The 26910-nt window shown below is 43.7% G+C and overlaps 1 protein-coding gene across 1 annotated transcript; it reads right to left on the bottom strand.

Moving 5' to 3' along the window:
* LOC126999327 (uncharacterized) lies at positions 1-26552 on the bottom strand. The gene is made up of 7 exons (XM_050861791.1): positions 26458-26552; positions 9511-9612; positions 8641-8852; positions 8279-8414; positions 7407-7615; positions 7045-7201; positions 1-2639 (listed from the first exon to the last, which is right to left on the bottom strand). The coding sequence occupies exons 2-7, from the start codon at positions 9590-9592 to the stop codon at positions 2545-2547; spliced, it is 891 nt and encodes a 296-aa protein (XP_050717748.1). The 5' UTR covers positions 9593-9612; positions 26458-26552; the 3' UTR covers positions 1-2544.
* Between the last annotated feature and the right edge of the window lie 358 nt (positions 26553-26910).

The raw sequence follows: 26910 nt of genomic DNA, 5'->3' as shown, positions 1-26910 counted from the left end.
TGTGTGTGTGTGTGTGTGTGTGTGTGTGTGTGTGTGTGTGTGTGTGTGTGTGTGTGTGTGTGTAGGGGGGAGGGGGGGGACAGGGCACTAGGCCGGAAATTAAATACATTTCACAGTAAGAAATTTACGTCACAATTTCCAGGAGGAGAAGGGCGACGTGTGTGTGTGTGTGTGTGTGTGTGTGTGTGTGTGTGTGTGTGTGTGTGTGTGTGTGTCAGGGGGAGGTGAGGGCGAGGGGGGTACCATGGCGGCGGGACACACACATTATTAGTACATTATAGTCATTATATACATTCGTTTGGGTGACAATTGATTACAGCTAACTGGAAGATTCTTATCGGAGCCCCGTGACGAGACGCGGCGGCGGCGGTGGTGGTGGTGGTGATATTGATGGTAGTGGCGGTGGTGGTAGTAATGACTTGACTGGGAGGCGACACACACACACACACACACACACACACACACACACACACACACACACACACACACACACACACACACACTGGAAGACTACAGAGATTGAACCAACGTCGAGTCGTAAACCTCTTTTAACTCCCCACCCCCACCCCCCTTAGGCTCCCCTTTCAAATCTTCCCTTAATTCTCCCCATTAGGTAAACTTAGGGACCATTCTGGGGACGTGCTTTCTGGGGACACCACAGCATAACCTTCCCCACTTAGCTGGTAACACTGCAATAGGGTGGCAACTAATATGGCAACACAGTAATGGATGGGAATTTATATCTGGTAAATCTGTAAAGTGTGGCAACGTGTCTGTTAAAACTGTAAGGGGTGAGAGTTTTAGCTGGTAACACTGTAAAGGGTGACGACTTTTAGCTGGCAACGCTGCAAAAAAAAGGGTGATAAAATTTGTATATTTCGGAGCGTAAATGAAAAATGAAAGGGTGAACCAGTTTCCCATCCACCACCATCATCACCACCACCACCAACACCACCACCATCATCACCACCACCACCATCACCACCACCATCATCATCACCAACACCTTACTTACACACTTAATTAAGGATAAAAGTAAATCTCCAACACTTATTTTTGTAATTTCAACTTGAGGTGTTTCTTCAATCAGTGTTGCGGCGACATGAGGAGGAGGAGGAGGAGGAAGAAGAAGAAGAAGAAGAAGAAGAAGAAGAAGAAGAAGAAGAAGAAGAAGAAGAAGAAAAAGAAGAAGAAAAAGAAGAAGTAGAAGAAGACGAAGAAGAAGAAGAAGAAGAAGAAGAGAAAAAAAACAGGAGTGGAAGATAAGGAGGAGGAAGAAGGGATAGGTACAACACACACACACACACACACACACACACACACACACACACACACACACACACACACACACAACACACACCTGTAGTCACCTTTTAATTAGTAAACCAACACATGAACACACAATTTCGCTATTTTTTTTTGTCCGATGAACCACACATACAAAAAAAAAATACTAAAATACACAAGTTATTTTTTATACATATTATCATCATCATCATCATCATCATCATCATAATTTTTTTTGTTCACTTCACTATTAGAATTCATTATCTCATTCTCGTTCTTTTTTTCTTCACTTATCTCGTTTTTTCATTTTTTTTCATTTTTCATCTCGTTTTCCTTTCACTCTCCTTTTCCTCTTTCCCTCTTATTTTCCTTCCTTCCTTTCCTTTCACTTTCTTTCTTCATTCTCATCCCTAACGGAACTTCACATTTTTTTTCTTTTTTTTTTAGTTCTTAAGGTAAAAATTGTCTTGTTTGTAAGTTTTTTTGTTCTGTCTTCTCCCTGTCTTCTTTCTCTCTTTCTTTCTCTCTTTCACTTCTTCCTTTTTCCCTTTCATTTTCTTCTCTCTTTTCCTCTTTCTTGCCTGTCCTGGTCCTGTCCTGGTGTATGGGTTTGAGAGAGAGAGAGAGAGAGAGAGAACTTCAGAGGAAAGATGAATTGATAAAATTGAACGAAGATGGATGGCAGTGAATAGAGTTTAAAGAAAATGACAGTAATGAAGAAATGCGAGAGAGAGAGAGAGAGATAACGCACAGATGGCCTTTCAACTGTTGCGCTCAGAGACGAAAACGAAAAAAAACAGAAAAAGGATAAGAATAAGAAGGAGGAGGAGGAGAAGATAAAGAATAAAAGAAAAAGTAGAAGAAAAAGAAAAAGAAAAAAAAGAAAAGAAACGGAAGAAGAGAAAAAAAGGTGAAGGAGCAAAAAAAGAAACATGATGAAAAGAAGAAAAAGAAACGAAGAAAGAAAAAGATAAAACCCTGCCAGTATTTGCGTGTGTGTGTGTGTGTGTGTGTGTGTGTGTGTGTGTGTGTGTGTGTGTGTGTGTGTGTGTGTGTGTGTGTGTGTGTGTGTGTGTGTGTGTTATGTATACATCTTACGTTTGCGTTGCGAGTTACGAGGTGCGTGGACAGCTGTTGCCTTCATCCCCATCATTATCATCATCATCATCATCGTCATTATCATCGTCATAATCATCATCACCCCGTCAGCGCGTCACCTGTCGGGGCGTTACCTGTCACAGCGTCGGCAGATCAAGGTCACAGCGGCGCCACAGCAGAGCCACACAGCGACAGCAGCAGCAGCAGGGGCAGCAGGAGGAGCGATGACGTGTGGGGGGCGGCGGCTGGGGGTGCTGGGGGTGGGTGGGAGAAGACAAGGTGAGGTGATGAATGAGTAGATAATGATAAATAAGAAAGAATTAAAATGTTTGTTTTGAGAGAGGGAGAGAGAAAGGGAAGTAGAAAGGAAGGTACTAAAAAGAAAGTAGAGGAGAGGGCAAGAAGTGTAGAGAAAAAGAAGGAGAGAAGGAAAAAGGAGAGACGCCAGCTACTACAAATAAGCTGGCAGTTTTTCAGACATCGCCGAGTGGCCTATGACATCCCACATGCCCTCCTGAAGACCATCTATCAACCCGGACTCTTGATTTTCTCTCAAAGAGGATCAAAGATGAGCTGCGGGGACAATCATGAGCCAAGCAAGATGGCGCCAATATAAACACTTGCCTGCGCCATAACAGGCTGGGGCCGACCACCAGAACACACCAAGAGAACCTACAGGCGCAAACTTAAAAAAAAAAAAACATATATAAACAAGAGACAAAGTAGTTGGCGTGACATAGGGAGTCTGAGGGAGAAAGTAAGAGATAAGGTCAACAAGAGGTGAGGCAATCAACAAACAACCAAACAGCGATAAACAAGCGCCATTAACGGTCGGCGTGACGCGGCGGAGAGTCGGCGTGAGTCGGCGGCGGCGCCTGACTCGCACCGCCCAATTTCTCTCTCCTTTCTGGGGGGAAAATTCAATTAGAAGCTCACAATATTGTCGTCAGCTGGGGGTGAGCGGCGGGGAGCGGGAGGAAGGGAGATGGGGGGAGGAGGAGGAGGAGGAGGAGGAGGGGTTGGGAGGAACGACTGAGGAGGTTCTTAAGCCAGAGTCATTGAAGGAGGAGGCGCAGGAGGAAGAGGAAGAGGAGGAGGAGGAGGAAGATGGGGAGGAGGAGGAGGTATGTGAGTAAAGGAAGGGAATGACACAGGGCTTGGAGAGATGTCCCATTTAAACGCGCGTGCACACACACACACACACACACACACACACACACACACACACACACACACACACACACACACAAACACACAAGGAAGGCGTTCTCGCCCTCAATATCAAAAGTTTTGTGTGTGTGTGTGTGTGTGTGTGTGTGTGTGTGTGTGTGTGTGTGTGAGAGAGAGAGAGAGAGAGAGAGAGAGAGAGAGAGAGAGAGAGAGAGAATGTAAGGATAAAGCAAGTAATAATAATGATGATAATAATAAAATCAGTTTAAAGAAAAAAAGAATAAAATTAGATCAAGCTTAGACGTTCTCTCTCTCTCTCTCTCTCTCTCTCTCTCTCTCTCTCTCTCTCAGAGATTAAACCCACTGGACATTAGCTCACGGACTTTCAAACCGCAGAAAAGAAGCTTCGAAAAAAGGCTCGAACCGCTCCGTAATTACTCTCTGATTAACGAAGGACAGACCTGACCTCCCCCCCCTCCTCCTCTTCCTCTTCCTCTTTCTCCTCTTCCTCTTCTCCCATCCCTGTTCTTCTCTTTCTCTTGTTTTCCTCGTCCTCCTCTATCTTCTTTTTTCTTTTCTTTTGTTTCACTTTCTCTGTCTCCTTAATTTAATATCTTTCCCTTCTTCTCTTTCTCTTCCTCCCCTTCCTTCACTGTTTTTCTCTTCCTCTCTTGCTTTCCACAACCTTCTGTTTCCTTTTTTCTTGTTCTAATATTCTTTCCTTCATAAACTGTATGCTCTTCCTCTTCTTCCTCTTTCTCCTTGTTCTTCTCTTCCTCTTGTCTGCCTCTAATTTGTTCTATTTTTCTTTTTATCCCAAGTTTTATCCTCTTCTTCTTCCTCTTCTTTCTCCTTGTTCCTCTCTTCCTCTTGTTTGTTTCCCCTCTCTTGATCTTCTTTCGTCTTTCTCCTCTTCCCTCAAATGTGTTCTTCTCTCCTTCCTCTTTCCTTCATTATCTTTTTCCTCTCGCTTTCCTCTTCCTTCAGTTTTCTTTTTCTTGTTATTTTATTTTATTTGTTTCTCTTTTCTCTTTTCCCTCCACTGTTTTCTCCTTCTTCCACTTCTCTTTCTTCCTCTTCTCTTCTTCCTTTCTGTCCGCTGTTCTTTTATTTCCCTTTGTTCTCTTCATTCTATTCCGTCTTCTCTGTCTTCTCTTTCCTCCCCGTGTTTTCATTCTCCCTTTTCGCCATCTCTCGCTTTCTCTTCTCTTCAATCTTCTCTCCACCCTCATTTTTCTTCTTCTTTCCTCTCCTCATTTCTACATCATTACATTTTTCTCATTCCTTTCGTGTCCTTTGATTTCTCTCTTGTTTCTTTTCCTTTTTTTCCCTTTTTTTCTTCCTCTATTTTTCTTTATTTCCTCTTCTTTCTCAGTTTGTCTTCCCTTTAACTCTCTTTCCCTTCCCTTTGCTTTTCTTCTAATTTCTTCATCTCTCTCATAATCCTTTAACTTAATGTCTCTTATTCTTTTTTTTTATTTTCTCTTCTATTCTCCTTCTCTTTCTTTCTCTTATGTTCCTGCAACTTTATGGCTTATTATTCTCTCTTTCTCCTCCTTTTTTATCTTTTATCCTTTATTCTCGTATTCTCGTCTTTCGTTCTTTCTTCCTTTCTTTGTTTTTTTCTTATTATTCTTGTCCTTCTTGTTCTTGTTCTTTTTTTTCTTCCTCTTCTTCTTCTCTTTCTTTCCCTTCATTCCCTTCATTTTATACCATCTTTATCTTCTGTTTCCTTCCAGTGTTCTCATCCCCCCTCTTCTCCTTCTTTTACTTTTTCTTTTTCTACTTCCTCATTTTCTTCTTTTTTATTCTTCTTTTTCTCTTCTCGAAATGGAAAGGAAAAAACGTGACTGACTATTTGCAGACCAAAATAAAATAAAATAAAAATTCGGTGGGTTTCAGTAACAAAATTCACATCCTTATTTTCTTTTCTTTACTTTTCTGTGTGATGGAACAAAATTGGTCTGTACTTCCTTTGTGTGTGTGTGTGTGTGTGTGTGTGTGTGTGTGGATACCCGTTTCATCCTCTTTATTAAGGTTCACTTTAATCCAACTGTCCTTTCACTTTCTCTTCTGGTTTTCTCTCCTTATCGTGTTTTATTCCCTCTCCTCCTTCTCTTCCTTTTTTTCTCCTTCTCCCCTTGTTCTGTTCTCCTCGCCTTTGTGTCCACTTTGCTGTATTGGTGTTCTTGTTCTTTCTTCTTTCTCTTTATTTCTTTGTTTCTTTCTCGTTTTGTTTTATTCAGCTCTTCTTTTCATCCACTTTCTCCTCCTTTTCTCCTCTTTTTCTGTTCCGTTTTCCTCGCCCTGCTATATATACTCTCTTTTATCTTTTCTTTCTTCCTTTCTCTCTTTCTCTCTTTCTTCTTCGTCCTCTTTCTCCGTGGTCAGTCTTTATTGTTTTTGTTTTTCCTCTCACGCGCTGTCCACTCCGCTGTGCTGACGCTTCTGTTATTATCTTCTCTAACCTTTCTTACCTTCTCTCTCCTCCTCCTCCTCATCCTCGTTCTATTTTCCCGGGTTAGTGTCTTTATTGTCGACCTTCGCCGGGGGTAAAAAGTCCTTCTTCCACCTTTACTTCTTCCTCCCGCGAGGGGATAAAATTTGCTCAAGATTCGGCGGCGGCAAAACGACGTGTTATAAAGTTAGTCGCCGCGAGAGTAACACGTCCCCGGGTTTACGCTGCGCGCCTCGCCTTCAGCCGCCGTCACTTTGTCTCGCTGGAGTTGGTCGTCGCGGGAGCGCTTGGCGGAGACGCAGACGATTACAGCGGCGGTGATGGGCGGCGGCGGCGGGATGGACGGGCAGCCGCGGCCTCCCTTCGGGCTTACAACCAGGTTATTGTCAAAGTTCCGAACCAAGTCGCTTTGTGGCGGCGGGGACCTGCGAGGCGGCGGTCGTAACAGCCTGCGAATGCCAAGTTTAGTCCGACTGTGCTGACTAGCTGACTGTGCACCTCCCCCCCCCTTGCACCCTATTCTCTCCCCGTCCCCCTGCCACACACTCCCTCCGCGGTGTATTAGCGGAGCGAAGCAGCCACAGGAGCGGTGGTGGTGGTGGTGGTGGGAGTTGGTTTGCGTCACTTTAATCAAGGAGGTTCGTGGCCCCTGGATGGACAACAAGAGGCAGAGATGCGCGACCCCGACCTGGGAGTGAAGGCAATGCTGGGTGTTCATCGCCGCGCCGCTACCACCACTGTTGTTGTTCCTGGCGGTGGTGGTGGTGGTGGTGGTGGTTGTGTTGGTACCGCTGTCTGGATAACCACCGCCGTGTTTCCTCCCTCCTCTCCCTCCCTCGTGGGCGGACAATAAGATACAGCCATTGACTCACTATGGAGTTCCGAGCTTCGCCTCCCTCCCTCCTTCCATCCCTTCTTCCCTGTCTCCACCCTGCCTCACACACCTCCAGTCCTCTTATCCCCTCTTCCTTCTTCCCTTTTTCCTTGCCCAAGCCCTGTCCGCCTCCCCACCGTCTCCACCCGCCACCCACCTGCGGAGAACCAGCCGAACTCGGCGGGCTGCGGCCAGTCGTAGTGGACGAGCGTCACGTTGGCGGTGGCGTGGTAGACGGAGGACACGCGGGCGTGGCAGGTGAGGGTCATGGCACCGCGCGCCAGCCACGCCTCCGTCACCGTCATGCGTAGCTCCTGCGAGGGGAGAGAGTGTTTATTGCGGGTATGAAGAGGCAGGGATGAGGTGTGGACTGTGGATGCAGGGCAGGTTGTCAGATGTCGATGAAAGACATTATATGAACGTATAGAAGTAGACTCAACAAAAATACACCGAGGATAACACTTTTTGCCCCCCACCCCCCCCACACACACTGACACACACACACACACACACACGCACCGAGCCCTGGGCGAGCCGTCCCTGGGGCCCTCGCTCCAAGGCCCGCACCACCGCCGCCTCGATGGGCGTCGCCTCGCCGTTCACGGTCCAGCTCACGTCCGCCGGCGGGTCCGAGGGTCCCATGAGGCAGCGCGGCGCCACCACCTCTCCAGGGCGCACGCGGGCCCCGGGGGCGGCGCCCCACAGCTCGGGGCCCCACGCCGGCACGTCTGTGGGGGGAAATGGGATTGGGAGTTAGTAGCTGCGTGGCAGGAAGGGGGTGGCGCCCCCCAGCTCGGGGCCTCAATCTAACACGTCAGGGAGGCAGAACGAGTGGTGTTAGTGGGCGGCACCAACGAGGAGGCCGCCACCATGAACTCCGCGTCCCTGCACCCCGCCCTGCCGAGGCCTTGTTATGACCCGCTCCCTTCCTGTCCACCACACACTCCTCCTTCACTGCCTGGCCTGCCGCACCTCGGCCCCGTCCACTTCATCTCTACCACACACGTTGGGGGTGAGGGGGGAATAGGTGACTAGGTGACAGCAGTGGCGGGTGTCGCTGGAACGGGAATACACTCTTCCTGCCCTGCCCTGCCCTGCCCTGCCCTGCCCTGCCTCCCTCCATCACACATACACACTCCTTCCTCCAAGTCCTCACCTAACACACTCATTCCGAACTTTTCATTTTCCCTCTCAAACCCACCTTCCCCATTGCTCCCTCCTCTCTCCTTCTCCCTTTCCTTTCCCCCCAACACTCACCCACCATCGTCATGTTCAACGCGTGGTCGTCCCTGCCCCCTCCCTCACCTTCACCCCCCACACTCACCCACCACCGTCATGTTCAACGCGTGGTCGTCCCTGCCCCCTCCCTCACCCTCACCCCTCACACTCACCAACCACCGTCATGTTCATCGCGTGGTCGTCCGTCTCGAAGTAAGGTTTGTCGCCCATCACCTCACACCGGAAGCTGCCGGACGTCTCGCGCGACACCCCCGTCAGCGCCACCGTCGACTGGGAGCTGCGGGACCGCTGGGGGGGGCGGGGTGGAAAGGCTGTTAGTGGCAGTAGCGGAGGTGATGGTGGCGGCGGTAATGGTGGTGGTAATGTTGTGGTGTGGGAGAGGTGTGGAGCTTTGTGATGATAAGCGTTGTTGTCTGCTAAGATTCTTTCATTAAATGTTGTTTGTTGTTATAGACTCAGAGTATTACGACGGACGCACACAAGTACACACACACAGGTATTACAGTACACTCACGTCCACGTGTATGTTCGGCAGCGGGTACACCCTGATGGGCGGGTCCCGCCTTGGGATGTACTCGTAAAACTGGTTCACGTCGCGGTACCACTTGATGGAGTAGAGCGGGTCGGGGCGGTCGGGGCTGTGGTGGTAGTTGCAGGTCAGCTCCACCGCCGAGCCCGACACCACCACGGGCGGCACGCGCACGCCGGACACGCGCAGGCACGAACCTGGCCAAGGGGGTGAAAGGAGAAGGAAAAAGGGGCAAGATAATTATAACCGTCACAGGTGCCAACACTTTGTATCGCCGACAGTTTTTAGTCTCCCGCTGAGGTGTGTGTTTGTTATGAATTCTTGTTGTCTGTCTGTCGGTGAAGGGGACACGAAGGACAGAACAAACATGTGAAAACAATGCCACAAAATCGATGCTTCTACAAAGATGACAAAGGATGAAGGAAAATTGGAATTAACTGTCAAAAATAACTGTGAAAAGATGACAGAAGATGAAGGAGAAAAAGGAAAGTATCAGTACAGAAGACAAGGGACAGAAAAAGGAAATAAGGAAACTACGGATTTAGAAAACAAAAAAGCAGAAGAAAAAGAAGAAAAAAAAAGGAAGTACCGATATAGGTAACAAGATGAAAATAAAAGCAACAGAAGAAGAAGGAAAAAAAATGGAATACGAAGTTAGAAGTCAAGAAACAGAAGCCGAAGGGGAGAAACAAGAAATACCAATGTAGAAAACAGAAACAACAGAAGATGCGGAAAAAAAAGAAACTAGCGATTTACAAGACAAGGCAACTACCTCAAAACACAATCTAATCTACCTTGACCCTCTAAGCAGGTAATCAGACGAGTGTTAGGGCATCGTTGAACCCTTGAACCTACCTGGCGCGGCGTGGCCCAGCAGGAGGAGCAGCGGCAACAACAGGAGGGGGACGGCGGGGCATGGCGAGTGGACAACCCGCATCCTGCCCCGCCCCGGTGACCCTGAGGGCGCGGGAGGGGGGGAGAAAAGGGTGTTATGGGGCGGTTGTGTGAATTATTATGATTAAAAGTAGTAGTAACAGTAGTAGTAGTAAAAAAAGAAGTTGTAGAAGTAGAAATAGTTGAGAGAGAGAGAGAGAGACGTTTCCATCCCGTTCTCACCCTCATTCTTCCTATTATTAAGCCAAACGTTCTAAGCATCACGCAATTATCTAGCGTCTCATTTTTCCTCGTTTAGATTACAGCACCATCTCTCTCTCTCTCTCTCTCTCTCTCTCTCTCTCTCTCTCTCTCTCTCTCTCTCTCGCTCTCGCTCTCTCTTTACCTCGCTTTTTAATGACGGGCGCAATTCAGGATGTATGTACACGAAAGAAGAAAAAAAAACGAAAACGAAAAAAAAGACAAAAAAAAGCGACTATTAATGAAACCTGAGCTGGGAGAGGGGGGGGAGGGGGGGAGGGGGAGTGTTAGATCGCCCAGACAGACAAAAAGAGCCAGACAGGCAGACAGACAGACAGACGGACAGACAGACGTAGATACACACAAAGAACAGACAAACACACACACACTCAGATAGACAGACAGACAGAGAACAAACAGACAAACAGACACAAACAAACAGACGCAGACAGACAGAAACAGACAGACAGACAGAGAACAGACAGACAGACAGACACAGATAGATACACACAAAGAACAGACAGACAAACACACACAGACAGACAGAGACAGACAGACACACAAAGAACAGACAGACAAACAGACACAGACAGACAGATAGACAGACAGACAGACCCCCAACCCAGATCTACAGCAAGAGCGTTATTTCTTAAAAAAAAAAAATACTAACGCGTTACTTAGACAAATTTAAAGGCCAGCGCAGAAAAAAAGAAATTCAGGAAAACACATAATATAATAAAGAAATAAGAATAATGAAAACAAAAACAATCAGGTATTAACACAGTATTCGGAACCTTCAGTCTATCTGCTCGAAAACAAATGACAAACGCGATCCATGGACAAAGATTAACACGTAAGAAATGCAACACAAGAAACTAAACAGAAGAGAAAAAAAAAAGGAAGGAGCAACAATTAGCGGACCTTTTTTTCTACACTTTCTCTTTGCTGCCCTTGAGTTGTTCCCTGTGCTGTAAAAAAAAAAAAGTAATCTATCCGTAATATATCAGTTTTTCCATAACGGAGATGAGCACTGAGGTCACGCGCAGCTACACCGTGTACCCCCTCCTCCCCCCCCCCCCTTCCCCCCTCAGCCTCCGTCACCGTAATGGAAGTCACACTCAAAAGCGAAACGAAGAATAGCCAAGTAATAGATGAAAACATAGCATCGGTAACGCATTTTCTAAGCCATCATTATCATCTGCATGCTATTTCTTTCTTCTACTGTTCTCATTGCCTTCTGCCTCCCCCACTCCCACCTCCCCCCCTCCCCCTCCTCCACCGCCGCCGCCGCATATATAGTGTAAAGAGTCACGTAATTGCATCACAAGGGCGAGAGAGAGATCCAACAGAACAACAATGCAGCTTAACAAATGTCCGCCCGCGCCCCTCATCACCATCACCATTACCACCATCATCATCACCATCAGCAGCACAAAGGAGAAGAAAAAGGACGCGGAGGAGGGGGAGGAGAAGGAGGAATAAACATGTCGTGATGATAATAACGGAAAAAAGAAGAGAGCAATAGTGTGAAAGTCGTGTTTAATATGAATAATGAGAGTCGAGAGGAGGAGGAGGAGGAGGAGGAAGAGAAGGAGGAGGAGGAAATAGGATAACATGAATATTACAAAAATGATGATAATTATAGTGTGAGAATTGTGTTTGATATGAATAATTTGAGTAAGGAGAGAGGCAGAGGAGGAGGAGGAGGAGGAGGAGGAGAAGGAGGAGGAGGAGGAAATAGCGTAACTTGAATATTGCAAAAATGATGATAATTATAGTGTGAGAATTGTGTTTGATATGAATAATTTGAATAAGGAGAGAGGCAGAGGAGGAGGAGGAGGAGGAGAGTATACATAAACGCAGATGCTAATAATGTCAAAAAAAGGGAAATAGCAACAGAACAGGTGAAAATCGTGTTTAATAATAGTAGATAATGATAATAAAGAGGAGATAGACGAGAATAATGGAGAATCAGAAGAAGAAAAAGAAAAAAAGAGAGAAACGAACAAAAACAATAAAAGATAATCATAACATACGAATACTTGTGCAATGCGAATTAAGAGACGCAGAAAAAGAAGAAAAACAAGAGAAAGAAAAACAAAACCCCCAAAACAACAACAAACAAACAAACAAACAAAAACAAGATAATCGCAGCATAAACGTAACTTGTGCAATATGAATCAAGAAAAGGAGAAAAACAAGAGAAAGAAAAACAAACCCCAAAACAACAAACAAACAAACAAACAAACAAAAACAAGAAAATCGCAGCATAAACGTGACTTGTGCAATATGAATCAAGAAAAGCAGAAAAAGGAAGAAGAAAAACAAGAAAAAGAAACACAAACCCCCAAAACAACAACAACAAACAAACAAACAAACAAAATATGAAAAGAAAAAAGAAAAAAAAAAGAGAAAAAACAAAAAAGAAACACAAACCCCCAAAACAACAACAACAAGCAAACAAACAAACAAAAACAAGATAATCGCAGCATAAACGTAACTTGTGCAGTATGAATCAAGGGAAACAGTATAACACGCTGCCCAAAATTACAACATAACATTGCACCGCCCGCCAACCATTTCCGCCCGTCTCTTTTTTTTTTTGTCCTTTCTTTTCGGCTTCACGGGAACACAAGAGGCGCGGAAAAATGGCGTATGCAAAGTGCCCGCGTAAATTCCGGTAATCCTGTTCTCCCCTCGACTCTTGGCCGCGCCGTAAATATTTTTTATCGCCCTGATGATATGTGAAGCATCATAACCTCCAGATAATAAAATAAATTAATAAGATTTCTCCTCCTCCTCCTCCTACTCCTCCCAACCGCCCCAGCATCACCATCCCCCATCTCCCATCTCCCCGGCCCCCCAGCATCTCTCTCTCCCTCTCTCTCTCTCTTTCTATCTCTCGTTCTCTCGTTCTCCCTTTCCCAGTATCTCTTTCTCTCCCTCCGACTTCCTTCCTTACCATCCCTTTCTCCCGTCTTTCTCCTTTCCTAGCATCCCTTTCTCTCCTTCTCTTTCCTCCTTCCCCTGCATCTCTCTCTCTCTCTCTCTCTCTCTCTCTCTCTCTCTCTCTCTCTCTCTCTCTCTCTCTCTCTCTCTCTCTCTCTCTCTCTCTCTCTCTCTCTCTCTCTCTCTCTCTCTCTCTCTCTCTCTCTCTCTCTCTCTCTCTCCCAGCATCTCTTTCGCTTCTTTCTCCTTCCTTCATCCCCAGCCTTCCTCTCTCTCCCTATCTCTCTTTCTCAGTATTTTCCTTCCCCTCCCCAGCATCCCTGTCTTTATCTTCCTCTCTCTTAGTAGTTTTCTCTCACCTCTCAAGCATCTTCCTTTCTTTCCCCTTTCCTCAGCATTCCTCTCTTCCTCTCTTAGTACTTCCTTCTTCCTGCTTCTACATCATCTCTCTTCTCTCCCCTTCCCTTTCATCACTTTCTCTCTCATTCTCTCTTCGTATTTTTCTCTCCCTCTTCCCCAGCATCTCTCCTTCTTTCACCCTTCCTCATCATTCTTCTCTTTCTACCTTTTAGTATTTTCCTCTCTCCCTCTTTCCCTCTTTATTTTTGCACTTACTCTCTCCGTTTTCTCTCTTCCCCTCCTCCTCCTCCTCCTCCTCCTCCTCTATTCCTGCCTCTCTTCCACCTCCTCTTCTTCCTCATATACCTCATCTCTTCCTCCTCCCCCTTCCTCTTAAAATCACCCCTCCCCCTCCCTTACTCCCTCTCCTCATGCATACCTACTCCTTCAACTCCTCTTCCTCTTCCCTCTCCCTCTTAAAATCCCTCATCTCCCTCCCTTACTCCCTCTCCTCATGCATACCTACTCCTTCAACTCCTCTTCCTCTTCCTCCTCCCTCTTAAAATCCCTCATCTCCCTCCCTTACTCCCTCTCCTCATGCATACCTACTCCTTCAACTCCTCTTCCTCTTCCTCCTCATCCTCCTCTTCATACACACCTCCATCTAAGAGTCCCCCTCCTCCCCCCTCCCCACCCCCCAACCAGCTCTTCATGACAGCATCAACTTGGAACATCAACTTACCACGAGGAGGATTTTGTTTAATATCGTCTTTGCCGTCTACACACGTTTATATATTTTTTTTTCAGGGTCCAGTAAGACAAAGAGGAAAAGGAGGAAGAAAAGACAGAAGAAAAATAGCTCCCTTCAGAATGAGTGAGTACAGATTTTTTTGTATTTTTGTAGATCATTGTTCGATTTGGGGTTGGTTTATTTTTTTCAGATTTGATTTTATGGGTTTTGGGAAGAAGCGAAGAAAAGGGTGTTAGATGAAAGGTTGGAGGAAAAAAAGGGAATTCATGAGGAGGAGGAGAAGGAGGAGGAGGAGGATTGACCCTTCTGAGGAGACTGGACAAAAACAGTAATAACCAAAAAAATAAAATGAATAAATAAATAAAAGTGATGATATTAAAAGCAACAAAATAATAGAAACAATAGTAAACAAAAAGTAAAAATTAGTAATGATAATAAACTAATAAAAAATAATACAGAAATAGCAATAAATAAAATGTAAAAGGAGGAAAAACTAGTAATGATAATAAAGGAATAAAATAGTTCAAAAAGTAACAGATAAAAGTAAACGAAGTAAAAGATAGTAACGATAAATTAATGAAATGATACAAAAAAGTGATAAATAAAAGTTAGAATTAAAAAGTAAAGATTAGTAATGATGATAAGTAATAAAAGTGCAAAAATAGTGGTAGATAAAAAAGTGAAAGTAAGAAGTAAAAGTTAGTATTGATAAGAAAGTAAAAAAAGAACACAAAAAGTTACCAATAAAAAAATAGGAGTAATAAATAGCAATAAGTAATAATAAAGAAGTAAATAATAGAGGAAAAAAATGGTTCAAAAAGTAACAGATAAAAAATAAAAGAAGTAAAAGATAGTAACGATAAATTAATGAAACGATACAAAAAAGTAGTAAATAAAAAGTAGAATTGAAAAGTGAGGATTAGTAATGATGTTAAGTAATAAAAGTGCAAAAATAATGGTACATAAAAAGTGAAAGTAAGAAGTAAAAGTTAGTATTGATAAGAAAGTAAAAAAAGAACACAAAACGTTACCAATAAAAAAGTAAGACTAATAAATAGCAATAAGTAATAATAAAGAAGTAAGTGATAAAGGAATAAAATAGCTCAAAAAGTAACAGATAAAAAGTAAAAGTAAGAAGTAGAAAATAGTAACGATAAATTAAGGAAGCGATACAAAAAAGTAATAAATAAAAAGTAGAACTAAAAAGTAAGAATTAGTAATGACGATAAGTAATAAAAGGATGTAAAAACAGTGGTTGATAAAAAGTGAAAGTAAGAAGTAAAAGTTAGTATTGATAAGGAAGTAAAAAAAGAACACAAAAAAACTACCAATAAAAAAATAGGAGTAATAAACAGCAATAAGTAATAACAAAGAAATAAAAACCAGAGCAAGAATGGCAATAAAGCCCCGCGCAGCACCAAATCATTTACCTCTTTTGCCCGTGAGTTAATTAAATGACGCCCAGCTGATTTATATTTAACAAACAACAACGAAAAGAAAAAAAAACAGCAAGCGAAATAATCCATTCATTCATTGGTAACCCCCTCCCCCCCTCCCTCCCCTACCTTACCTTCCCTCCTTCCCCTCCTCCCTCCCCTACCTTACCTTCCCTCCTTCCCCCCCTCACTCCCCTACCTTACCTTCCCTCCCTTCCCTCCCTCACTCTCTACCTTCTTTCCCTCCCCAACCGTTCCTCCTTCCCTTCCCTTCCCCCCTCCCTTCCCTCCCTCACTTCCTTCTCTTTTTCCCCTACCTTCTCTCCATACCTTCCCTCCCTACCTTCCCTCCCCTCTCCTCTCCTTTCTCCTTCCCTTCCCTTCCCTTCCCTTCCCCCCTCCCCTCCCTACCTACCTTATTTTCCTCCCCTACCTTTTTCCCTCCCTACCTTCCCTCCCCCCACCTTCCCTATCCATCCCTTCCCTCCCCTCTCCTCTCCTTTCTCCGTTCCTTCCCTTCCCCCCTCCCTCCCTACCTTCTTTCCCTCCCCTACCTTCCCTCCCTACCTTCCCTATCCATCCCTTCCCTCCCCTCTCCTCTTCTTTACCCTTCCCTTCCCTTCCATCTCTTCTCCTCTATTATCATCTCTTTTTCCTCTCTGCCCTTCCCTCCTATGCCATTTCTTCTTCTCTCTTATATTTTTCCTTCTCTCCCTTCCCCACTCTCTCTTTTCCTCTCTTCCCCTCCCTTTCCCTCCCCTTACTGCCTTAATTTTCAAACTTATTCCTCCCTCCCCTACCTCCCTTTCACAGTCTCTCCCTTTCCTCCTCTTCATCTTTATCTTCTCTCTATTCGTTCCTGTCCCTTCCTTTTCCATTCCATCCCCTTCTATTCCTTGCCTATCCCTTTTTTACCTTTCCTTTCCTATCTTTACTTCATTACATCCTCTTTTTTTCTTCTTCTTCTCACCCTCTTTCTATTCTGCCTCTTCCTTTTCCATCCTTCACTTCCCATCTATCACTCTCCCTCCCTTCTTTATCCTTTCTTCCTTCCCCTCTTTCCTTTCCTGTTCACCTATCCTTCCCGTCCATCCTTCCTTCCCCCTCCTTCCCATCCTTCACTTCCCATCCATCACCTCCCCTCCTTCCATATCCTTCCCCTTCTGCCCTTACCCCCCTTCATCACCCACCCCTTCCGTCCCTCCTTCTTCCCTTTCTTCTCACCCAACCTGACCCCCTCCCCCTTCTTCTTCTCCCCATCCATCTCCATCCACTCCCTCCATGCTTTCACCTTCCTCCTTTATCATGTATTCCTTCCCCTCTCCCTCCCTCCATCCTACCCCCCCCCCCCCTTCTCCGCCTCCACCGCCCTGGACTCCCCTCGTGGAAAAAACGTGCAAAATAAATATATTGGCCTTAATTAAAAGAACATGGGAGTCGGGACCCGCAGTTATTAAAGTGAAATTCGGCGCTCGTGTTGACGTATGATAATGGAGCCGAGTGATCCGGATACGAACCCGGATTTAAGCTTCTGGCGACCCCTGGCACGCCGCCCTGAGAGAGAGAGAGAGAGAGAGAGAGAGAGAGAGAGAGAGAGAGAGGAAGAAAGGAAAGAAGAAAGGAAAGAAAAAGAGGAAGGTAAGAAGGAAGAAAGGGAGAAAAGGATGAAAGAAAGAAAGGAAGGGAGGAAAGAAAGAAAGAAAGAATGGAAGTGAGGAAAGAAAGAAAGAGAAAGAGAGAAGGAACAAAAGTAGGAAAGAAGGAGAGAGAGAGAGAGAGAGAGAGAGAGAGAGAGAGAGAGAGAGATAATAGAAGGAAAAATAAAATTAATGAATAAATGTTAAGATAAAATAAAAAAAATAAAAAACGGGGAGAAAAGAGCAATCAGAGAGAGAGAGAGAGAGAGAGAGAGAGAGAGAGAGAGAGAGAGAGAGAGAGAGAGAGTAGACAGGATGACGAAGGAGGAGGAAGAGAAGACGAAGAGGCAAACAGACCCAAAAATAAGAATAAGATGAATATAATGTTAAAATAAAGAAGAAGAAAACGATGAGAAATGAGCAACCACACCAGAAAGAAGCAGAGGAGGAGGAAGAAGAAGAAGAAGGGGGGGAGGAGGAGGAGGAGGAGGAGGTGTTGACTTTTCTCTGAGTCACTCCGCGGAAAAGATGATACAGATGCAATTGTTTCTTGCTACGGGGAGGCGGGAGGCGGGACTCGCTGCTTCGTATTGCGTCATCCCGGGAGTGTTGGAGCGGGAGGGAGGAGGTGATGATGACGATGATGATGATGATGATGATGATGGTGATGATGGTGATTATGATAAAGAACGAGAACAAGAGGAAACACAAACGCAAAAAGAACAAGGCTGAAAAAAATAGTAGTAGTAGTAGTAGTAGTAGAAGTAGTAGCAGTAGTAGTAGTAGTAGTAGTAGTAGTAGTAGTAGTAGTAGTAACAGTGGCAGTACTAACACCACTAACACCACTACCAATAATAATAATAATAATAATAATAATAATAATAATAATAATAATAATAATAGCAATAATACTAATAATAAAACAGTACTTCTACATTAATTTTACACAGCGTTGAAAAATCTACTATGAGGAAGGGGAACCGAGGGAGGGGAGAGGAAGGGGAGAGAAAATAGACAGGAAAGGGGAGGAGGACGGGAGGAGAGGGACGTAGAATGGGATGGGGAGGAGAGGAGAGAGGAATAGACAGGGAAGGGTAGGGGTGGAGGAACGAGGGATGGGATGGAAGGGAGGGGAGGAGGGGAGTGGAAAAGACAGGGAGGGGAGGAGGGGAGGGATATAGACTGGGATGGGTGGAAACATTCATTTATTTATTCATTTATTATCTCACCGGGCGTCGTCGCTGGGAGAATTAATTGGGCCCCCAAAAATATAGATGTATCCGTCGACGTTTTGGGTGCGTCCGGATGCGATCATTAATTGGCTTGGAAAAGGAAAGCGACAAAAAGGATAAAAGATAGAAAAATGTATTACGGATCAGCGCCCACGACTCCTAATACTGTAATTACGTGTGTACTAACCTTTTGTTATTCGATAGTCTTTTGTTCTTAGGTTTGTCACTTATATTTTTCTCCTTTCGTGTGTTCGGGTGTTATATTTCGTTTTTTTTTTTTTTTTTTTTTCCTTAGGAGTTTAAAGGAGAGAATATTTTGTGTAGTTTATGGGAAGGGCTGTTTTTTAGTTTTATGTCATTTATATTTTTCTTCTTTCGTGTGTTCGGGTGTTATATTTGTGTGTTTTTTCTTTCCCTAGGAGTTTGAAGGAGAGAATTTGCGTCTTTTTGTATGGTTTATGGGAAGGGTTTCAGTTCTTTAAGGGTTTGAATAGAGGAGTTGGGGCCTATTTATAAAGCATGTGGGAAAAGTGTATCCTCTATTATGAGTTTGAATAGAGGGATTAGTGATTCTGGCAATGTGTATGGGGAGGATTTTGGTTTCATTACGCTGCGTTCATCAGGTTCACGTTTCTCGATATCTTAACAATGCTGCAAGACGAAGCATGGGAGTGAGGGGGAGGGGGGGGGGGGGATGAAAGAAAAAAGAAAAGAAAATGAAAGAAAGATTGAATGTATAAAGGAAAGAACAGGAAGAAAGAAAAATCAAAACCGAAAAGCCCAAAATAGCAAAATGATATAAAAAAAACGCAAAAATACGAGCAAAGGAAAAATAAGAACGGAGCAAAATTACAAAAAATCACGAAAACTGAAAAGGGAAACACTAAACTAAAAAAAAAAGAAAAATTGAACTAGAGTGCGAGCAGCTCAAACCAACAACCAAAAGCAAGAAACCAAAAAGAAGAAAAAGAAAAAAAGAAATTCAAGCCGGCACTAATTTCTTTCGCGGAATCGTTCACAAAAATCACGAAAATAAAAATGGAAAAAAAAGTAAACAAGGAAAACTGAAACACTCAAAACAAAAACTGAAATCAAAAATAAAAATAAAGAAGAAAATGTCGGAAAAGAAAGTCAATCCGGCACTAATTTCTTTCGCGGAATCGTTCATACAAAAAATCAAATAACGAAACAAAAACTGAAGCAAAACACGGACACCAAGATCAAGACAAACAAAAAAGAAGAAAGAGTAAGTCAATCCGGCGCTTTTTTCTTTCGCGGAATCGTTCGTACAAAAATCAAATAACGAAAGAAAAATGAAGCAAGATACGAACCACCTAAAACAAAACAGAAGTCAAAAAACAAAACAGGAAGAAAAGAAGAAAAAAGAAACCCAAGCCGGCACTACTTTCTTTCGCGGAATCGTTCACGCGGAGACGGAGAGCGCGAAGCGACGGCAGCGGCGGCGGAGGCGACGGTAGCGCGGAGGGAGGAGGAGGCGGAGGCTGACACAGTCCCGCGCAATAACACAAGATGGCTCTCACATTCGTCACAGTTCTTGCCTCGCGTTCCTGTGTATATCCTTCCTTTCTTCCATTCCTTCCTCCTTCTTCCTTCCTTCTCGTGACGGATGGGCAGACGGCGGGGGCCCCATAATTATACACTCAGTGAGATTTAAACCACCAGGACGCTGTGACGGAACCTCGGCCATCCATCTCTCTCTATCTGGCTGTGTTTTGCCTCTCATTTTGTTTTGCGTTTAATTTCGTCTCCCGCGCGTAGCCGCCATGCTTGCCAGATGTCACCAGCAAGATTTATTGTGGGTGGTGCTTGCTACATACATATTTACAGACAGACAGACAGACAGATAAGCAGACAGGCGGACAAACAGACAAGGAGATAAACGGACATTTCTTTGCATATGTGTTTGTGTGTGTATGTGTGGGAGGGGGTAAAGTGTACGTATGTGTTTTATGACCTAGTTTCTTGTCTTTTTTTCTAATTTCCTTCAGTCATCCGTCTCCCCCCCCCCCCTCTCTCTCTCTCTCTCTCTCTCTCTCTCTCTCTCTCTCTCTCTCTCTGGGCTCCTTTATCGAGAAAACATTTTTACTTTTTTTTTACATCAGGAACACTTTTCTCAGTCTCCCTTTTAGTGGACATTTAAGAAAACGGGAAGTGGGATTAAGACGAATATAATTTATGCGATTTAGCGGATTATAAAAAGATGCAGATCACGAGGTGGAAAATGGGTGTGAATATATTAGAGAGAGAGAGAGAGAGAGAACTGCGGGGAATTTTGTCTAATGGTTCTCAAGAATTTCTGAAACTGTGCGAACAACCTGTTGATTAAGATTCTGCTCTCTCTCTCTCTCTCTCTCTCTCTCTCTCTCTCTCTCTCTCTCTCTCTCTCTCTCTCTCTCTCTCTCTCTCTCTCCAGCCCGCGGTGTGATTATTTTCTTTGCTCAAAATTCTTTAAAAGTGAAGCAGTTTAGAGTTTTCTTTAAGATTTTGTAACAGCTCTCTCTCTCTCTCTCTCTCTCTCTCTCTCTCTCTCTCTCTCTCTCTCTCTCTCTCTCTCATATATATATATATATCTATATAGATATATATATATATATATATATATATATATATATATATATATATATATTATTTTTTCCTCGTTTATCTATAGCCATCCCTTTTATGTCTATTTTTTTCATGATTTCTTCAACTACAATTAAGAAAATCAGTTAAATATGACGGTATAGGTGGGCGGTGAGGTGTGGAGTGAGTGTGGAGTGGAACATGGGAGTGAAGTGGAGTGAAGTATGTGGCTTAATGTGCCTTAGGTGGCGACAGGCAGTGAGAGGTGGGTGGTGGACTGACTGGCGGTGGAATGAAAGATGGGGAGCGAGATGAAGTGAACATGGAGTGAAGTGGAGTAGATGCATTTGAAGTTACGTGGAGAAATGAGCGACGGAATGACTGGGAGTGGTATGAAAGATGTGGAATGAGAGAGAAAGTTGGCATGAAATGAAGTGCAGTGGCGAAGTGGAGTGAAATGGAGTAGATCCATGTGGACTTATGTGATTAGGACGGCGAGGAAAACGGAGTAGTGGAATGACTTAAAATGAAAGACGTGTAGAAAGGAAAAGGAAGTAGTGGGAATGACTGATAGAATGAAAAATGTGGAAGGAGAGAGAATTAATACATGGAGTGAAGGAATGGAGTAGAGGCATTTGGAGTTAGTGGTGGTGGTGAGTGGTTACAGAGGTAGTGGTGATGGTTAGTGGTGAGTTAGTGGTGGTGATTAGTGGTATACAAGCAACAGAAGTAATATGGTTTGCGTGGTGATGGGTAGCGGGTTGTTAGAGTTAGTGGTGGTTAGTGATTAGTTAGTGGTGATAAGGGTTAGAATCAGGGGAAGTGGTTAGTGGAATACAAGCAATAGAATTAGTATAGTTTGCGTGCTGATGTGTAGCGGGGCTGTTAGAGTTAGTGGTGGTTAGTGGTTAGTTAGTGGTGGTGGTAAGTGATTAGAGTTAGTGGTGGGGGTTAATGGTAGTGGTAAGTGGAACAGAAGCAATAGAAAGTAATATAGTTTGCGTGGTGACGGGTAGCGGGCCGTTAGAGTTAGTGGAGGTGGTAGGTGATTAGAGTTAGTGGTGGGGGTTAGTGGTGGTGATAAGTGGAATAGAAGCAATAGAAAGTAATATAATTTGCGTGGTGACGGGTAGCGGGCTCTTGAGTTAGTGGTGGTTAGTGGTTAGTTAGTGGTGATAGTAAGTGGTTAGTTAGTGATGGTGGTAAGTGATTAGAGTTAGTGGTGGGGGTTAGTGGTGGTGGTAAGTGGAACAGAAGCAATAGAATGTAATACAGTTTGCGTGGTGACGGGTAGCGGGCCGTTAGAGTTAGTGGTGGTGGCAGGTGATTAGAGTTAGTGGTGGGGGTTAGTGGTGGTGGTAAGTGGAACAGAAGCAATAGAAAGTAATACAGTTTGCGTGGTGACGGGTAGTGGGCCGTTAGAGTTAGTGGTGGTGACTAGTGTTTAGAGTTAGTGCTTGCGGTTAGTGGAATGACTCTGCCAGCTGATCATCCCCAGTCATCCCATCACGCCACAATCGGTCAGCCCCAAAAACAGGTTCCACGCCCGCTTGTTCAATGTGGAGTGATAAAAAGTGGATAAAAAGCGAAGCGTAGAGCGGAACACCTGTAAATCACGGCGCGGCTAACCGACAGGTGTGTAAACAGGTGTGAGAGGTAAATGAAAATAAGAGGAAAAGCAAATAATAAAAAAAAAGATGGAGGTAATATATGTTAATGATGAAAAATATATATAAAAAATGAATGGGTGATGTTTAAAATAGGGGTTAGGTTGATGTTATATTTGCGCACACACACGCTAACACACACACACACACACACACACACACACACACACACACACACACACACACACACACAAACAAAACACCCAAGTAAACAAGTAGAAGAAAATAAACATTGATAGGATTATGTAAGAGTAGAGATAAAAGTTACACATAAAAAAACACGTCCAGACTGAGCAAATACCATCATTACTAAAAGCCGTCATTAATCATAGCACAATACGAGGACCCGGAAAAATGCAAATATTATGAGTTATGAAATATGAGACTCCGAGAAAGAAAATAAGACACAGATAATAATTAAGGATGAAGGGGATAAAGCAGATGAGAGAGAGAGAGTGTATATATGAAAAAAAAAAGTAAATAAAAGATAAAAAGTAACAGCTCCCAATCCGCTTCGTCTACTCAAATATATCCGATGTGCTTAGTCAGAAAAAAAAGTTACTCATAGTAAAAAAATAAAATAATAATTATTATAAATACTTTGCCCAGAATTTCAAAAAAGGAGAAAAATATTTACATTAGCAATTCCGTGAGAGGTGAACATTTTTTTGTTTTTTTTAATGACATGAATATTAATGACTGCCCGCGTAATTGTCTCTGATTCTCTCTCTCTCTCTCTCTCTCTCTCTCTCTCTCTCTCTCGTCTAATTCAATCTAAAATACTGTCCTTTACTGAGAGAGAGAGAGAGAGAGAGAGAGAGAGAGAGAGCAGTTACTTAATTCCTTCTGTTTTGTTTTGTTTTTTCTCTCCATATATTAATGAGTTGAGGTTTAATTGTCTTTGATTCTCTCTCTCTCTCTCTCTCTCTCTCTCTCTCTCTCTCTCTCTCTCTCTCTCTCTCTCTCTCTAAAACATTGTGAATTAGAGAGAGAGAGAGAGAGAGAGAGAGAGAAAATGCTTAAAGATTTCCAAGTGGTTTTGACAGTTTTCATATTGATCCGTCAACTGCCATCTTTTTTCTCTTTTCTTTTTTCTTCTTTCTTTTTTTTCGTGTCTCAGTTTCCTTCCTCCTCCTCCTCCTCCTCCTCTTAAGACGTTTTCCTTTTAACTTTCACCCGCTGCGAGTTTCTGTGTTTGTCTTTATCTGTCTTTATTTCTCAGTTTTAAAAGTTGGCTGTTTGTTTCTTCTTTTAATTCTTTTCGTTTTTTTTTCCTTCCCAGAGTAAAAGTTGCTCTCTCCTTCTCACCTCGTACTCCTAGTTTGTGACGGTGTTTGTGTGTGTGTGGGGGGGGGATGTGTGTGTGTGTGGGGGGGGGATGTGTGTGTGGGGGGGGGGATGTGTGTGTGTGTGGGGGGGGATGTGTGTGTGTGGGGGGGGAATGTGTGTGTGTGTGGGGGGGATGTGTGTGTGTGTGGGGGGGGATGTGTGTGTGTGTGTGTGTGTGTGTGTGTGTGTGTGTGTGTGTGTGTGTGTGTGTGTGTGTGTGTGTGTGTGTGTGTGTTTGATTGCTTCTCTTTATGCGGCTTCACGTGACCATCGCCGAGGAAGATTTAGAAGAAGAAGAAAGAAAGAAAAAGAAAGAAAAGATTTAGAAGAAGAAAATATGACAAGATGATCGTGATATGTATACCTATAGGGATGAAAAAAATAAAGACAAAACAATAAATAGGAAGGACGGAAGAAGAAAGAGAGAAGAAAGAAGATATAGATGAACATATATAAAGATGATCGTGATATGTTTAGGTATAGGGAAGAAAAGAAAACAAGGACAAAACAAACAAAAAATAGGAAAGACAGAGGAAGAAAATGAGAAAAAACGAAAGAAAAGGAATCAGATAAATATGAAAAAAACGACCATAAAAAAATAGCAATATCCGGAAGAAGAAGAAGAAGAAGAAGGAAAGGGAAAAAACAAGAACAAGAACGAAATAAATTAAAAAGAACACGAAGAGGAGGAGGAGGAGGAGCAACAGGAGGAACATTACAGGGAGATAAAAAAAAAAAAAAAAACGGAAAAAAATATAGAACCGGAAGGAAAGATTAATGGGCTAACTACGCTCGTTCCCAATGGTTCCCGACGCCTGAAATGAAGGTGTTGGAGCAGAAAACTGATATTAAGATTCCCACAAAGAGGCTTAACTGGTATTGCATCTCACCGATTCGTCCACGCGGGGAGGAAAGAAACGAGGAAAATAATTAATGTTACGACCAGGGAACTTCTCTCTCTCTCTCTCTCTCTCTCTCTCTCTCTTTAATTCCCGGTGTCTTGTGCTCCCTTTTTTTTGGGGGGTTGGGGGGTTGGGGGGGTTGGGGGGGGAGGGTTAGAACTTTTTGGTGTGTGTGTGTGTGTGTGTGTGTGACAGGCTGAAAATTTGAGCTTGTTGGGTGTGAGTGTCAGGCTGAAGTTTTTTTTTTTTTTTTGTGTGTGTGTGTGTGTGTGATAATCAGAGAATTCAAACTTTTCTTGCGTATGAGACCGTCTGGTTTTTTTCTCTCTCTTTTTTTTCTTGTGCTTAAGTCTGATTTTTTTTTTTTTTTTTTTTATTTATTTTTTTTTTTTTTTAGTGTGTGTGGTAATCAGAAATTTTAAACTTGTTAGGTGTGGAAGAGTCTGAATTTTCTGTCTGTTTGTTTGTTTGTTATCGTTGCCTTTGTTACAGTCTGAAAATTTTGTGCTTCTTTGGTGTGTGAACGGATGAGATTTTGTTCTTTTCTTTTTGTACTATTGTGAATTTAAAGATTTTCCTTTATTTTGTTTTTTGTTTTTAGTTTTTTTTTTATTATTACTCATTTATCTTCACTTTATTCCCACTTCTGGTTTTGTGTTATTGGCTCGTAAAGATCTGGCCCAGTTTTCATCTTTATTTTGATTCCTGAAACATCTACCTTTGAACGAGTTTTTTCATTAACTTTTCTCTTTCTGTTTGTATTTCATCTTCGCTCTATTCCCACTTCTAGTTTTGTGTTACTGGTTCATTAAGATCCGTCGCAGTCTTCATCGTTGTTTTAATTCGTGAAACATCTACATTGCGAACGATTTTTAATAACTTTTCTTTTTCCATCAAGACATCTCTACACCCGAAATTGACCTCTTTTCTGTCCTCTCGTTCGTTTGTCTGTTCTTGGAGCAGTTTTTTGTTACTCTTTCGTTTTTGCCCTTGAGCTGCCTCCCTTTGCTGTAAAGAAAAAAAAAATCGTAGTTCCTCAGTGTTGAACGTTTCCTTGACGGACCCTTGACGTTTGACGCGGCGAGGCAACGTTTCCTTCGGGCATGTCTCTGAGGAGCACTGTTGAAACTTCGGCTTGGACGTTTACCAAAGTTTATGATCGGTAACTTTTTTGTTGTTGTTATTGCTGATGAACGTCGTCTGGCGAGCGTAATCACCTCCGTTGTGTGTGTGTGTGTGTGTGTGTGTGTGTGTGTGTGTGTGTGTGTGTGTGTGTGTGTTGTTGTTGTTGTTGTTTTTGTTTTTAGGTGGAGACGTCTGTAAGGTACTGGTATTTCTTTTTCTTTTTCTTTTTTTTCCAGTATGTATTCCACACATCTCTATATACATGATACCTACATACCAGTGCCTTATACGTTTCCTCTTTTTGTTCAGCATGATGGCCAAGTGAACGTTTCCTGACAAGCATCAAAACGTTCGGGATTATTTTCAAACGTTCATGTATTTGGTGTTCGGGCAAACCACAAAAAAAAAATAAGCTATGATTTTCTTACTATCGGTGTGTGACATTTCTTCTCCGTTTTTATTAGGAAGAGTTGAAACGTTAACTTGTAAACGTCTGAAAGGGTTTTCTGAAGTCTTTGATCAGTGAACGTTTCTGACGAGTGGAGCAAAAACGTTTTCAGTGATTTTTCTAACATTTGGCTGCGTATTCGCCTTATATCGTGCTGAAACGTTGACTTGGAGTGGGAACATCCTTATAATGGTGTTGAAACGTTGACTTAGAGACGACTAAAGAGTACGCTAAACGTTTTCCGGCGGCGTCACCTGCGAACCAACCTACCTGTCGACGCTATCCTAATTATGTTTATTTCCTCCTGACGCACGGCGAGCGATGACGGAGACACTGACGAGGGGGACCACACGACATGACTTTCTCTACCCTCACGTGGGCTTCAAATACAGTCACTTCACACGTCTGTCTGTCCAGCCTGCAGTGTGGCCGTGGGCGTGGCGCGGGGCGGAGGTTGTGTCGCGGCCTCCTCGCGTCGCCTCACATGCTCTCAAGCGCTCGGGACCGCCTGCAGCCCGACCCTCACCGCCGACCCGTCCGTCCACACTGACTGTCGAGGCAAGACACCGCGCCGACCCCCCGCCGACCCCCCGCGACCCCCGCCGATGAGGGAGATGAGTGCGCCGCGGCAGCCTCCACCACCAGCATCATCACCACCTCCTCCTCCTCTCCTTCCTCCTCCACTGTCTATCACTATCATCTCCTATCACCTCCTCTGTCACT

This window comes from Eriocheir sinensis, chromosome 16, assembly GCF_024679095.1.
Source record: "Eriocheir sinensis breed Jianghai 21 chromosome 16, ASM2467909v1, whole genome shotgun sequence".
Taxonomy (NCBI): domain Eukaryota; kingdom Metazoa; phylum Arthropoda; class Malacostraca; order Decapoda; family Varunidae; genus Eriocheir; species Eriocheir sinensis.
Note: the sequence above shows the minus strand (reverse complement) of the source record. Positions and strands in the feature narration are given on the sequence as shown.

Excerpts from the sequence above, each read along its gene's own strand:
- LOC126999327 (XM_050861791.1), bottom strand. The coding sequence starts at position 9,592 with ATGCGGGTTGTCCACTCGCCATGCCCCGCCGTCCCCCTCCTGTTGTTG. Across the intron at positions 8,853-9,510 it reads GCTGGGCCACGCCGCGCCAG|GTTCGTGCCTGCGCGTGTCC; the intron begins GTAGGTTCAAGG and ends CCCCTTGGCCAG. Across the intron at positions 2,640-7,044 it reads GTTCGGCTGGTTCTCCGCAG|CACCCCCAGCCGCCGCCCCC; the intron begins GTGGGTGGCGGG and ends ACCCACCCCCAG.